At 35.5% G+C, this 14,987-nt stretch overlaps 2 protein-coding genes across 3 annotated transcripts; both read right to left on the reverse strand.

Annotated features, from left to right (window-relative positions):
• Window positions 1-5,458, reverse strand: LOC132628063 (uncharacterized). Of its 2 annotated transcripts, none has more exons than XM_060343765.1 (10): window positions 4,977-5,458; window positions 4,804-4,871; window positions 3,997-4,093; window positions 3,790-3,918; window positions 3,128-3,236; window positions 2,895-3,039; window positions 2,704-2,746; window positions 2,056-2,229; window positions 620-735; window positions 1-475 (listed from the first exon to the last, which is right to left on the reverse strand). In XM_060343765.1, exons 1-9 carry the CDS (start codon window positions 5,232-5,234, stop codon window positions 634-636), a joined length of 1,125 nt encoding a protein of 374 aa, XP_060199748.1. In that variant the 5' UTR covers window positions 5,235-5,458; the 3' UTR covers window positions 1-475; window positions 620-633. The 2 variants fall into 2 exon arrangements, with proteins under 2 accessions (XP_060199748.1, XP_060199747.1); XM_060343764.1 differs by having other exon boundaries at window positions 1-445; window positions 4,977-5,457.
• A 1,449-nt stretch (window positions 5,459-6,907) lies between these two features.
• Window positions 6,908-13,106, reverse strand: LOC132628064 (probable ubiquitin-conjugating enzyme E2 18). The gene is made up of 6 exons (XM_060343767.1): window positions 12,952-13,106; window positions 12,724-12,827; window positions 12,461-12,563; window positions 11,893-11,956; window positions 7,471-7,559; window positions 6,908-7,356 (listed from the first exon to the last, which is right to left on the reverse strand). Exons 1-6 carry the CDS (start codon window positions 12,979-12,981, stop codon window positions 7,261-7,263), a joined length of 486 nt encoding a protein of 161 aa, XP_060199750.1. The 5' UTR covers window positions 12,982-13,106; the 3' UTR covers window positions 6,908-7,260.
• Between the last annotated feature and the right edge of the window lie 1,881 nt (window positions 13,107-14,987).

Consider the following 14,987-nt stretch of genomic DNA (forward strand, 5'->3'; position numbering starts at 1 on the left):
TGAGTTAAAACTGACTGTTCACTAATAATTCAATACCCAAATGACTAAGACTAACATAAAACTACTGGGGCGCATCAAATGCACACGAATTTGTAGAAAAAACTGATCAAATAATGTTGACAGATACAAAGTTGCATCTCCAGGTACAATAGAGTAAGAATAAAAAAGAAAAGGCTAAATCAGATGTGATATCTGTGACTAAGACTATGGACTGCTTAACAAACAATTGCTTGCTACTATTAGGACCATGTTGCTTTCTTACCAAATTTGATGTCATTTTCCTATAACAAAAAATGGTTTTAAGCTCCATGGTATCCACATTAGTATAAAATAACCTTTCTCTCTAACAAGAGTTCAGTCAAACACATACTATAGCATGCTGCACTTCCTTTGCCTTAACTTGCACTCAGCTATCACACGGGGAAGATAGCAGAAAACTCCTTTCCTAATCAAAGCAGTTGGAGACAATATCAAACTGGTCAATATCAAAGCAACCATTAACATAAGCCGTTACTTAAATTACAATGAAAGCAACAGAGTAATCTTTCCGTTTTCTTAATTTTGGGAGGATGGTGGGTTTAGTGGTTGGGAGATAGAAGGTAACATAACAGACACTCACAGGATAGAGTTAGTCTATTCATCCTCTGATTCTACTTGCCCTCCGAATTTCCTCAATGCAAGAGAATATATTGCTTTTCGTTTCATCAACTTTCCACTTGCTACCAACTTGACGGCCTGTGATCAAATGATATATCATATAGGTTTTGAAGTTCAAGATTCGAATCATACATGGACAAGTGTTGCAATGAAAAAAAACATACTCCATCTTCTACAATGTAATATCACCTAACCATAACTTGTATCTCAATGCCTCCTAACCGTTACAGAATGTTATTCAGTAAATCATACTCATTACCACAGCCATGTCCCATCAATTTGTTGCTAAATATTGTAAGTTCCGCTATCATTGTAAAAGTATAGATTTATATTATTCTAGTTACATCCACTTAATGATACTCCTTCTGTCCCAATTTATGGACACTCTTTCCTTTTTATTCAGTCCCAAAAAGAATTACACCTTTCTATATTTAGTAACATTTAACTTTAAACTCCCCATTTTACCCTTAATGAGATAATTTATGGCCACAAAAAAATATCTATGGCTTATTTTGGACAACAAGTTTTATTCTTAAACTCCGTGACCAGTCAAACACCTTCAAATAAATCGGTAACGCATGACTGAACAGCAAAACTGCTCATTCTAACTATAGACTTAAATCATCAGTAAAATGAGAGATTATATTGTAATTAGGTTGGTTTACTGATCATGAAAGCAAAAAACAGAAGGATGAGGTTGAAATTTGAGACAGATTTGCCATACATAAAACAGCATTATCATTTACGTACGGCGTTTTGATTTGATCAAGTAAACCATGAAAATGAATCAAAAATAGGGTTGCAACAAATTGATGTGACACAGCTTCTAAATTCTTAAGCAAGTGAATTTGGCAGATATGGTTCTTTCATGAAATTAACCACCAACTTTTGATGGTAAAATGTAACTAAAGCGAACACCAAAAGAATGGGATTGTCGGATGGTAGGTGGAGAGTTACTTATTAAACAAGACCATAGGTTACTGAAATTTCGTTTAGTGTAGAAAAATAGAAACAAGGCAAAGTACAAACAAAAAACTGTGCTAAGGAAACAAAAAATAAGTACCTAACTCATTACACCTAATACAAAATATTGGAACCTGGATGTACTATACCCCTTCACAACCTAGAAGAAGAAAGCCAGCAAAAGACACTTGCAAACCTTTACCAGAAATCAGATTGAGCAAATAAATTTAAGAAGGTTGATCAAAATAACTGTTTTTTAACTCCTTAGTTCTCGATGGAAAACTTCTATTTGTGAGATTTAAAAGATAAGTGATGTTGTAAGTTGTAACCATTAAATTTTACTAAACTATGTAAACACGTTAGAAAATTTCGAGTTCTTAGCACAGAGTAAGATCTGAAGAAATAAAATCTGCATTTTGGGAAAAAGATTACTACCATAGAAAGAGAATGTCCCTCCGAAATCAGCTCTCTCAACTCATTCTCCAGCTGGGACTCTGATGGACTCTCATCTATACTGATCGATTTGCCTTCAATCAAGAAAGTAATTTCACCCTTCGGTTGGTGTGCCAAGTATGCCTCTTTTGCTTTGCCGATAGTGCCACGCCAGAACTAATGAGGTTGCAGTGAAACATTATGAATTACTGATAAACATTATGAATTAATGCTTGCATGACTAATGAAGCTCAAGAGCCTTTTTTCCTATCAATAATTAATGAGACAAAACAAAAAATTCAAAGAGTAACCCTTTGAACTTGTGTAATAAACTATCATAACAGATCACCATAATAACTGTGATATAGAAAAAGGCACTTGGAAGAACAAAAATATGCGAACAAAGAATTAACTTATATGAACTATTTTATAGTGTCGAAATATACAAGACACAGAAAGGAAAATCCAACCCGGTCTTCCTACAGAAGAAACAAAAATTAGTGTTTAACCCTCTTCGAAATATCTGTAAGCTCACTTATCCCTCTTCCAGATTAGATAGTTATTTATGTACTAGCTTGTAAATCTAACAAGGATGATAATGAAATAATGAAAACTTTCAAGGGATAGTAAGCTTAAATCATAAGCACTTACCTCCTCATGAACTTTGGTCATCTCCCGAGCCATGACACACTGCCTACATTGAAGCATGAAATGCAATATATTAACATCTGAAAGTAGCAGAACTGTAAAGGTGGAACTAAACAAATTCTCCTTCCCTAATTGTCTCTTTTCTTTTTTGTGAGAAGGGGGAAACGGGGAGCTGGTTGGGGTTGGAGATTTACCTACTCTCACCAAATATAGCAGCAGCCTCTTCAAGAAATTGAGAAAGCTTGTGAGGTGGAATGAAGAAAATTTGTGTGGCTGATTCATTTGCTGAAAGTATCAGCCTCTCTCTCCTCGAAGTATTATGCTTTGGAAGAAAACCAACTACATAATGACACAATATGTGAACCAGTATTTCACTCACTATTCTTGAAATTTAGTAACTAAAAAACACAGTGTGTCAGAGCATTACCAAATGAGAACTCATGAGTAGGTAAGCCAGAGGCCGAGAGAGCAGTTACCACAGCAGAAGGCCCGGGAATGGGAACAACAAGTATATTTTTCTCCGCGCACAGCTTAGCCTACATTTTAGAAAATTATTTCACATGCATATCTTTCAATAGACAAGATGTGGGACATGAAGCCTGAAAACCTAGTTACTGCTCTTTCCACAAATATATAGACAATGTTCAGGACAAACTATTTCACATGGTATATATCACAACCTTTGGTCCAATGGTACACAAACGACTACTCCCCCTGTCCCAATATATGTGGCACACTTCCCTTTTTAGTTTGTACCAGAATGATACCTTTATATATTTAGAAATAATTTAACTTTAAACTTACCAGTTTACCCCTGGTGAGATGATTTATAGCGACACAAATATGTATAACTTGTTTCAGACCACAAGCTTCAAAAATCTTACTGTTTTTCTTTATCTCTGTGCTCAATCTAAGCGCATCACCTAAATTGGGACGGAGGGAGTAATATATTTCCCCTAAGAAATAGCCTATAATCATGGATATTCAACACATTGTCCAACTTCTAATGAATCAAGATAGCCGTTTGTTCTGGTATAAATAGTCATTGCAAGAAAAGATCGAATAATCCACAAGGATATACTTGCTCACCAGTTCCATTCCAGGATCACTAATGCCAGGTGTGCCAGCATCACTAATCAGGGCAACAATTTCACCATCTTGTAGTTTCCTCAGCACCATGTGAGCTCTTTGAGACTCATTAAACTTGTGATAACTAAGCTGAAACCTAAAGCTTATTCTTAGACACAAACAAACGTTCTAAGAAAAGCACCAGGCATAACCCAAAAAGTGACTTACAAGAGGAGTTTTAATGTTGTAATAGTGTAGCAATTTCCCGGAATGCCTTGTATCTTCCGAAAGAATCACATCTGCTGATTTCAAGACTCGCAAAGCCCTGAAAGCATCGACAAATTCACCAAAAAGGCAGAGAATATGGAAGCAAAAAACAATCATGACATCCAGTGTTCAAGATTAGATCTTTAAAATGCCAACAACTAATTCATTCCTAAGCAGAGGGAAATACATGTAATGGACACGAATTACTCCCTCTATTTCAATTTGTCTGTCTTACTTTCCTTTTTAGTATGTTTTAAAAAGAATGTCTCTTTCCTAATTTGGCAACTCCTTAATTTCAATATCTCACATGGCATGTTTAAGACCACAAGATTAAAAGGCATTTTGGTACATCATACATATTTTTAGTTTAAGACCACAAGATTCAAAAGTCTTCCTTACTTTCTTAAACTCTGTGCCCAGTCAAACTAAGACAAACAAATTGAAAAGGACAGAGTAATAAATAGACATTTCAAATTGTTGGACCATAATATCCATTATACTCTTATCTAAAACATAGAGAGAACCTCTAATGTTAGAGAACTCATATTAAATCAAACTAGGTCCAAGTGTCTGACGATTCATATAGCCGACCCTCGACTAGCTTGGGACTAAAATATAGTAATACTAGTTGATGTATAACATTCATGAAACTTTACAGGTGTAATCCTATTCTTCCACAATGTGACATAAGGATTGAACTTAGTGTGTGATTGTCCATCTACCAAAAAGCCAATACAAAAAGAAGTAAAGTATGCAAGTGAATTTTACCTGAGAGTAATATCTTCAAGATTGCCAATTGGGGTTCCCACTAGATATAAACCTGGTTTCAAAGGACCCTAAAAACAAAGCAAAAGCTAGTTCACACTGACACCAGCTCAGAAAGTAAGGGAAAAAAAAAACACTATTTTTTTAAATCAAGAAGATAAAGTTAGCAACTTTACTTGTTTAGAATTTGATAGCTGATGGTGCAGTTCATCAGGGGTGTCAATATTGGAGGTTTGAGCAGTGTTAGAAGAATAGAATAAAAGGGTGAAATCTCTAGGGACAGTACAAAGGAGTGAAGGTATTATTAAGTGGGGTTTGAAAGATTGAGTGAATATTGGAAGAGGGCATCTCAAAAACTGTCTGGGAAATGGGGTGAAGAGGGAAGAAGAGGAAGATAACATAGACATCATGGGATTATAGCGCTGTATTAGCATTTCTTGATTCTTCTCTTCAAGAAAGGAGAGCCCTCTTGCAGTGTAATACTGTTGATATCTTATTAGTTGAAATTTTGGGGATTTCTTTTCTACTATTAGAACTTAAAATCTGACCTGCAACTCCAATAGAAGTGTTATGTCTGTGATAAATTGCGATAACATGTACTCCTTCCTTCCCATTTCATATGACCTTGTTTGAGGCTGGAGTTCAAGAAGCAAACCAATATTTTGAAACTACATATTTTACGTAGTTATAGATCAATTCATTAAGGGTATATTGGTATATTTAAAATTAAATTGTTACTAAATATAGAAAGATATCATTTTTTTTTTACAGACTAAAAAGAAAAGAGCTACATAAATTAGAACGAAAGTATCTCTTTCGTTTCCACATTGTATTTGGTACTCACTTTGCACCCGATTAATCCGAATAAAATGACTCCGTTACCACAACTTTAGTAGCGCATAAAATCCCTCGTTATCAAGGATGTTTAGGCAGGTGTTATTCTAGGAAATAGCAGTGAATGGTGACTACTTATTCGCCTCCAATATTTTTTACTAACAATTATGATATTCGGAGCACCTTGTTCGCACCTAGACTACTCCACGAGCAACTACTATCACCAACCAGTCCAGTCGTCCAGATACCGGGTGTAACTCTATCATTACAACTTAGATAGATGATAAGAAATCACTTAATATTGTTCATCTATGATTTGAACCTTAGAACTCAATAGTTTTGCCCTTTTTTCGCCTTCATGATGAGCTTTTACTCTGCATCATGATTTTTAACAAGAGTTTGGTGCATAATTTAATCCATTGTATTCTTCATCCCTTCTAATAAGATGCAAAAGAGTAATAGTTGTTCTCCGGTGCAATATATAAAACTAAGTTGTGTGAAATATATATACTGTAACTAGTTGTGTGTGAATACATAGGGTATGTTGTTGTTGTTGTTGTTATACTTATGTGAAGAATAGCACAATATAAGAAAAAAACAGATAATGCTTATACTGTACACACTAGTACTAAAAGTAAAATACAAAAATTTACCATCTCACCAATTTGGAACATAAATCTTAAGTCTTAATGTTTAGGAGTTGATACAATTTTCCTCTTATACTGAATATAGAGTTCTCTAATTCTGGTGTTTTAGGCTTTCGGCTCAACACCTAAAGACAATGATCATCAAGAGTCTTCGCACTTTGCACTTATGTTAAGAAAAGGAAAAAGGGTTCAAAACACACTCTAACTTTGGCCGAAATTGCTATAACACACTCCAACTTTGCGGGGGTCCTATGACCCCCCCCCCCCCCCGGACTATCTTTTTGTGTATTATTGGGTGACGTGGACCAAAAAGTGAGTACATGTTGGTTGAGCGTGCAAGAGTGGACTTGAAACTGAACAAACCCGTCTCTATTTGCCATGTTGAATTCTAAATAATTCTTCTTTATGTGCTCACTTTTTTGTCCATATCACTCGATAATACCCTCAATAATACACAAAAAAAATAGTCCAGGGGGGTCATAGGACCCCCACAAAGTTAAAGTGTGTTATAGCAATTTCGGCCAAAGTTGGAGTGTGTTCCGTAACCTTTTCCCTTAAGAAAATGAATACAAAAGTTGTAAGCATAGCAAGCTTGAATTTACTGGAAAGTCATATTACACTAGGTAGAACTCTTAACCCCAACTTATAATCAAGCAAAGCAAGTTTGATTACATGGTACATCACACGTAAGGGTGACGATAAAGGGCCGGCTTTTAATGCCACGGCCATTATAACATAAAACACAATATTCCTATATATGCTTCTGTCTCACATTTAACCAGAATCACTAACACCGCTATACAAAGTAAAGGCTGCATTATAGCAGCTTTCAAATTTTGCTCAGCGCACAATGCGAACTGGCAAATTCAGAATGTCAGTTGTTCTTCTATTACTACTACTTGTTTTATAAACCAAATTCTCTTTGCTTTTCAGTTTGGAGTTGGAGTTGCTAGGTTGTAGTCGTATGTAGCATGTGATACTACACTTTATCGTCATGGAACCACCATCTCGTCTCCTTGGGAGACCTGCCATTTTTGCAGTTCTTCACGTAGCGATCATTGTCCGCAGGACGTTGCTGTTCAAACAGACAAGGTAAATTTGAGGTATCAATCTCAAAAGGTGAGAAGTTCATGAACAAATGAAGAGATGCCAAATGTAAAATTCCATTGAAATTTAAATGCTAACAGACCTTCGCAGGTGAGCTAGACAACATTGAGAGAATGCTGATGCAGATGGAACTAACAGTCATGGCAGGGGACCATGAATCGTACAGGATATCTGCAACCAACCGGCGAGCATAATATGAAAACACAAGAACCAAAATCATGTGAAGCACATAACAAATACACCATACAGTGTAATATTTAATCATGTAATACATAAGACTGTTAGTTGGAGAAAGGGGTGACTGCTACAAAATTATGCCACACTCCTGTTAATTACTGCCAGTACTTATCTAATTCAGTTTCGAGGGATTGATCAACTTTTGGCAGCAAACATTTATTAATATTCCTTTAGAAATAAAATGTACTCCCTCCATTTCACTTTATGTGGCAATGTTCAGAGTACCAGGGTCAAAGTACTTAATATTCGATAGAATTTGGATACAGATTCTTCAAGCCTTTGAAAAAGAAAAATTACATATTTAAAACTACCAGCAAGTATCAAGGATGCCTACATTAGTTGGATTTCATGTAAAGTTGATAAATCCATCAGACAAGTCTGAAAAATGATTCCTGCTTGTATTTTTTGGTGTGTTTGGAATGAGAGGAATAGACAATGTTTTGATGGAATATCAACTCCAAACCACTCCTTAAGGCTAGATGTCTTTTAGATTTGTGTAGCTGGCATAGATAGTCTGTCCCCTGTAGATTCTCATTTGAAGTTGTTGGACTTTATTAGCTCTTTATCCTTAGCATAGGCCTCTTTGTAACAGAGCTAATAATCTCTCTCTTTTGTAACTACTTTGCTATATGCATCTTCTTGATGCCATTTAAATACTACTTACTTCATTGGAAAAAAAAAACCTACGAACATAATAAGTACACCTTCTAGAAGTCATAATAGTTGATTCAAAATTTAAGATAAGCAGGGTCAAAGAAGACCTGTTTGACTACCCAAATAGTAATGTTGCCACATAAATTGGATCAGAGGAGGTATACATATAGGAACTAAATCATAACTACCAAAATTTTTATAGCAATTTTAAATTGTAGGTACATTTGTTTGAATTTTGAACTAGTAAGCCGGTCAAGCAAAAGAATACCAACAATTATATAACTTGGCCAATGTGTTGATGGGAGTTCACATATTTTTCATGTGCGCGAGTGTTCTCTAGATCATCTTTTTTCCTTTTCTTTCTCACTTAGCAAATAGGAGGAGAAGCTAACTGAAAGAATATCAAAACATGCTTCTGTTTCTGTCCAGGGCAGTAAGTTTTTGTTTATCTGAAAGTATCAGATCTAACTTGTGGCTGTGGCTTCAAAAATCAAAACCAAAGGGCTAAACATTCCAGACAAGCCCATACATATGCTGATGATTAAGTCTATGCCCCACCGACATACACAACAAGACTTCACAATGTCAGTATCCACAAACATGTGATTGTAGGTGCTACATTGCTAGTCTTTGCAAAATCAATATTCTGCAGCACCACTGACACCTCTTCAAATACCTTTCAGTGGGTGGCAGACTGACATTAATCAATAGTGTGCTTGATAGCATACCAACCTATAGTATGTCACTCCATCCCATCACCAGTAAGGCTTTGGAACAGCTGGACAAAATTAGAAGGAACTTTCTATGGGAAGGGAACAACACCACTCACAAATTTCATTTGGTCAAGTGGGATAAAGTCTTGCTGCCAAAGGATCTGGGAGGCCTGGGCATCAAAGACCTTGCACTACACAATAAATGTTTACTAATGAAGTGGCTATGGAGATACACACGAGAGGATCAGTGCCTATGGAAGGATGTCATTATTGCCAAACATGGAGCCTTGAACCACTGGTGTTCAAAAGTCTCAAATGAACCTTATGGGGTTGGTTGCTGGAAGAGCATAAGCAAACTATGGGATGTGTTCTCTCAGCACAAACATCTGGTAGTAGGGAATGGCCAGCACATCAGTTTTTGGAGAGATAAGTGGTTGGGCAACACCCCTCTTAAGGTTGCATACCCCAACATTTTTCAGATAGCCAATGAACCAGATGCTACAATTCACCAACACAGAGATGGAAACACATGGAACCTCAACCTAAGAAGGAACATTCAGGACTGGGAGATGGAAGAACTGATCAACCTTTTAGCAGCACTTCATAATGCCACAATCAACAACCTGGTGCCAGACCAACTAAAATGGGGGAATAGAAGGAAGGGGGAATTTTCAGTTAAGGTTGCATATAAACTCCTTGGCCCTCAGAATGCAATCACAGCTCATTGGCCTTGGAAGCTTATTTGGAAAGTCAAATTACCTCCTAAAATTAGTTGTTTCAGCTGGACAGCACTACATGAAGCATGCTTGACCCAAGATAACCTAGCCAGAAGGAATTTTCATCTGGCAAATAGGTGCTATATGTGTTTGAAGGTAGCAGAATCACACAACCACCTTTTCATACATTGTCCAGTGGCAACAGAGTTATGGAATATGTTTATTACAATTTTTGGACTCAATTGGATCATGCCACAGAGTATCAGGGATGTCTTTGAAAGCTGGAGTTACTGGAAAGTTGATAGCACCATCAAGAGAATCTGGAAGATGATACCTGCTGCTATTTTTTGGAGCATCTGGAATGAAAGGAATAGGAGATGCTTTGATGGAATATCAACTTCATTCCAATCTTTAAAAGCTAAATGCCTTATGTTTTTGTATAGTTGGGTTTACTTGTCCCCAATAGATTCCCCTGTTACCTTTATGAACTTTATCAACTCCTTAGCTCTTAACTAGACATGTACTGGAGATGATAAGTTCCTTTTGCTACTCTACTTCTGTAACTACTATGCATCTACTTGATGCCAGCAATGAAATTACTTACTTTATCAAAAAAAAAAAAAAAGAGCACATTACATAGGTGAGTCTACCTAAATAACATGGCAGTATCACCGATAAAGTTTAACCAGCCTTGAGCTAAATGATGCATCCATAAACTCCTAAACATGCTAAACCGGAGGGTTATTGCTGCAATTTATGAACCCCGAGATACCTTTTCTTTTCTGACCTAGAAATCCCTGAGGGCCAAGCGGCGCCCAAAATGACCCCCCTAACTTTTATCTGTTGTGAGACACATTAAATTTGATAATGGGCCCACCCCTCTACTGGTCTCCACTTACCCAGGATTAACTTGTGAAGAGAATTTTACCCTACATATGATCTTGATATGTAGTTCAAGAGGAGTTTTTCATGGCAAAAGAATATTACCAGGAAACAAGAAAAGAGAGAAAACTAGTTTTAGAATAACTGTAGAATCGGAATATAATATACTACACCCGCCATTTCAATTTATGTGTCTTAACTTGACACACCACAAATTTGAAGAATGTAAAAAAGACTTTTGAATCTTGTGGTCTTAAAAGTGTGTATGACATACCAAAAGTACCCTTGATTTTGTGGTTTTAAACATGCTATGCCATGCCTATAAGGGAGTATCATTAAGGGTAAAATAGGAATACTGGAATTAAAAGCTTACTCCACTAAATATGGAAAACTTACATTCTTTTTTAACATACTAAAAAGGAATTAAGCCACATAAATTGAGACAGAGGAAGTACATAATTTGGAATAATGAGCACAACTCACTAGCCTGCAATTGTAATATGAGGTAGTACTTTGGGCCATTTGTTTTATTTTCAAAATTACTGATGTTTGTATTAAGATGGGTAAATCCCAAATAACCAGGAAATTTTAAGTAGAGAATACGTGCTGCTAAAAGAAGATATAATCATGGTGCAAAGCAACAGAGCGATCAAGCAGTATACTCTCAATTCATCTGCTGTTTTAACAAGTAGATTTGACCAAGACACTCATGATTAAGCTTCAAAGTATCCAGAAAATGTTAAGTAATAGACTTCTTGTCATGTTCATTTCCCCAACCAAACAAGATTTCAACAGACACATACACAAACAAAAGAATGCAGAACAAGTCCAAAGAGCCAAATCAAAATGCCACCATATCTAGGCTAGATTTTATCTTCACTCAACTTGCTTGTTGAGAAACAACATACTACAAGAAACAAAAGAAGAACAGAAAACCATAACCAAGGATGCAACGGGGGCAACAATATGACATTTAGCACATTTGCAATCCAATTGTCGAACCAATTCAAGATACCATCGCAAAATGGCCATGCTGGGAAACTAGAGATATTTAGCACAATTGCAATCCAATAGTTGTACCAATTCAAGCTACCATCGCAAAATGACCATGCTGAGCAACTAGAAGGAAAATGCTTCTCACTCATCTCATGTCGTGCAATTATAAGATATATACTGTTTTTATTCCGTATGTGTAGGCCTCAATTTCAAGTGCCGCATTGATTACTTTGCACTATTGCATGTTAGGAAGCAATTAAGATCTGATGAGCAAACAAAATGCTTGCAAAGGATGGGAAAACAAACCTAAACAGATATGCCCATTGCTATAAATGTGAGGATGCAATGGAGCAGGAGGGATAAAAACAACCTGCCAAGTCAAGAGATAAAATGCTACAGTAAAGATAAAATAAACTTTAAAAAAAGAAATTACTATTATCAAATAAGCAAGCTAATGTCTTGCATTCCAGATATATGATGGCAGAAATTAGACTCCAAGTTGAAGTATTCAAAGCAGTTAAACCAAAGCTGATGGAACTAAGAAAGCAAACACACATAGTATTTATTAAGAGTTTTCTGAAATGCTTACTTTTTCAATCAATGTTAAACTTCACCATACTGAAAGCCTAGGCAGTTCTATTTATTAAATGATCATTATCTACTGCTTATGTCTGAAGTCACAAAATAATTAGTTCTTCAGGATTTAAAACACTTTTTCCTCTAGTTATCCTGTTAATTCTTACTAATTGACCTATAAGACAGCAAGACATAATTACCTGTTAAAACAAAAAAACAACAAGAGAAATTTTTCTTTGGACAACAAAAATTAATAAATAATTAAATTATATGGGGGAAAAAAAAAAGGGAAACTCACTTGAGGGGCTTCCATAGGGTAATGCTCAGGGAAATCAACTTGAAGTTGATACATCTCATTTGCATACAAAGTTCCAGGTGCCCCATTGACTTCAATTATCCATCTACCACCCCAAAAACACAAAAATTACAAACAATTCAATAAAAAAAACCAATAAAGCTGAAATCTTTTTCTTTTTCCAATCAACCCCTTTCTTGAAAATCAATACATAAACCAAATAAATCAATTTCAGACAAAAAAAAAAAAAGAGAGAGAGCAAATACCTTTGAAGATTATCAGTAGCTTTGTGTTTAAATCCAGCAGGTGGATTAACCTGCCATTCCACAAGCTCTTTCTGTAACCGATTACAAGCGATCTTGCTCAAAGCCTACTACATTTCAACAAAATAAACAACCCCATTTGCAAGAAACAAAAAAAAAAAAACTATTTTTTTCTTCATATAATCCATAAAGATTCAATTTAAGAAAAAAAAAATAGACCAAGAAACAAACCTTGCGAGATGAAGCAGAAGGGCTAGACATGGTGGGTTGAGTTATCACAGGAAGAGAAAAATATAGTTGCGATAAAAAAAGAAGTTTCTGCGTAGAGTGGACGTCGGTATTAATTTATTGGGGTATAAAGTGTAAAGTGATGAGAAATTTATGGGGGTGTTTTGTAATTAGGGAAGATAATTGGGTATTGTTGAAAATTTATTTCAGAAACTGATCAATTTGGACGGCGGTTTTTATGATTAGATGGATACTCACGTGCGGTTTGCCATCAATTTGGACACGTGGCGAATGTTCTAGGAGGAATCACGTGATGAAAGTCCGCGTGGATTTGGCAATGTCTGTTTATTCATTGGAGGATTAAAAAGTTTTATTATCTCCATACATTTTATCTTTTATTATGTAATGGAAAAACAAAATTGACATCGACAAAGCAAAGCATAAATTTCCTAAAATATTAAAATTTAGACATGGTAAAGGAGGTAGTAATAAACGGTAAGCTGTTTCTGGTTATTCAACGAATAATGTTTTAAACATTTCTATACGCAGGCGGAGCCATAATGATAGTTACAGGGTTTTTTTGTCGCTCGAAGCTACAGGTTTAATAAAACCAAGTAATGTATGCTCAATCCCTATTTTGTGTTTAAAATTTTATTTAATATATACAAATAATATACTTAAAATCTAGTAAGCAAAAAAAATATCAAAAATCATAAACTAAAAATCTTAACTCTACTGCCATTCATCTATCACACCCACAAGGAGGTCAACTTTGATATCTCAACCTAGATCTCTATAGTTAGTTGATTGATATGCAGGTAATTAATACTAAACTAATAAGTAAAGTAATTCTAATCGTCGCCGGACGTCCCTCCCCCCACCCAAAAAAAAAACATAGAGAAAGTATTGAAAATTCTTTCTTTCTATTCCGGTTTATTGGTCAATTTCAACCCGAAGTACAAATATGATTTCCTTAAAGAATGTATTATTGAAATAATAGATTTAGACTTAAATATTGAAACAAAAAATTGTGCGGACTATTTATGGATTTTGGATGATACATGTCGATTGAAATGTAGAATATCTCTAGAATATTATATAAGCTTTTATAGGGTAACAATTGACAAGAATTGACTAGACAGCTTCATTTCTAAATAAGACTTATTTTAGATTTGTCGAATAAGGGGTTTTGGGGGGTTGTCTCAGTCACAAGGTCTGAATAACAACTACACAAAAAGAAATTTGACCTTAAAATATCAAAACCAAAATAAGAAGATGAGACCCAAATCAAATTTTGTTAATTAGATAACAAACCCGTTAAACTAATACAACATTTTTTTTTGCGCGGATTGTCCTTCCTTTGGATGTTCTTTAATTTTTGTCCCTCAAATTAGTGGTCTTTAATTTTTGTCTTTCGCCTAATACCCTAAGGTTTTGATTTCGAACCCCAGCTTAGTAAAAAATAAATAAATTACAAGACAGAATTTTGAATTCGCAAGGCAGAAATTTCTTAAATGCTAATGATGATGAGCCACGGAATAAAGGTACAAAAGAAGAATCTCTTAAGGTATTGAAGCGATCAAAGAGGCTTGCTGCACAAGATGAAGATTCAGTATTGGTGAAAGATGATATTGCTGAAAATGAAGTGCTTGACAGAGGCAGAAGAAATTGGGGCAAATCTGTTGGTCCTTGTTTGGAGAAAGTAAGAAGTGATGAAATTGTTAAAGAAACTTGAATGTTAATGATGACAAGACAACGAGTAAGGTACAAAAGAAGAACCCCCGAAGGCATTGAAGCGATCAAAAAGGCTTGCTACACAGGATACCGCTAAAAATGAAGTGTTTGGGCAAAACTCTACCTGAATCATGCAAACTCTGCCTTACGAATTCAAATTCTGTCTTGCGATTTTTTTTTTAATTTTTAACTGAACGGGGATTCGAATCCAAAACTAAGGGGCTCTAATGAAGGGAAAAAATTAAAGACCATCCCAAAATAAGTACTTTCCTGCAAATTGCCCCTGATACATTGGCACCAAACAT

The sequence above is a fragment of the Lycium barbarum genome, chromosome 2, assembly GCF_019175385.1.
Source record: "Lycium barbarum isolate Lr01 chromosome 2, ASM1917538v2, whole genome shotgun sequence".
Lineage (NCBI taxonomy): Eukaryota > Viridiplantae > Streptophyta > Magnoliopsida > Solanales > Solanaceae > Lycium > Lycium barbarum.

Bases quoted from the DNA above. Each gene is read 5' to 3' on its own strand.
- LOC132628064 (XM_060343767.1), bottom strand. From the start codon at position 12,981: ATGTCTAGCCCTTCTGCTTCATCTCGCAAG. The intron at 11,957-12,460 runs GTGAGTTTCCCT...TTGACTTGGCAG, and splicing joins ACCCTATGGAAGCCCCTCAA to GTTGTTTTTATCCCTCCTGC. The intron at 7,357-7,470 runs GTCTGTTAGCAT...CTGTTTGAACAG, and splicing joins TGTCTAGCTCACCTGCGAAG to CAACGTCCTGCGGACAATGA.
- LOC132628063 (XM_060343765.1), bottom strand. From the start codon at position 5,234: ATGCTAATACAGCGCTATAATCCCATGATGTCTATGTTATCTTCCTCT. The intron at 3,237-3,789 runs GTGAGCAAGTAT...TCTAAAATGTAG, and splicing joins GTGATCCTGGAATGGAACTG to GCTAAGCTGTGCGCGGAGAA. The intron at 2,747-2,894 runs GTAAATCTCCAA...GCTTCAATGTAG, and splicing joins GCTATATTTGGTGAGAGTAG to GCAGTGTGTCATGGCTCGGG.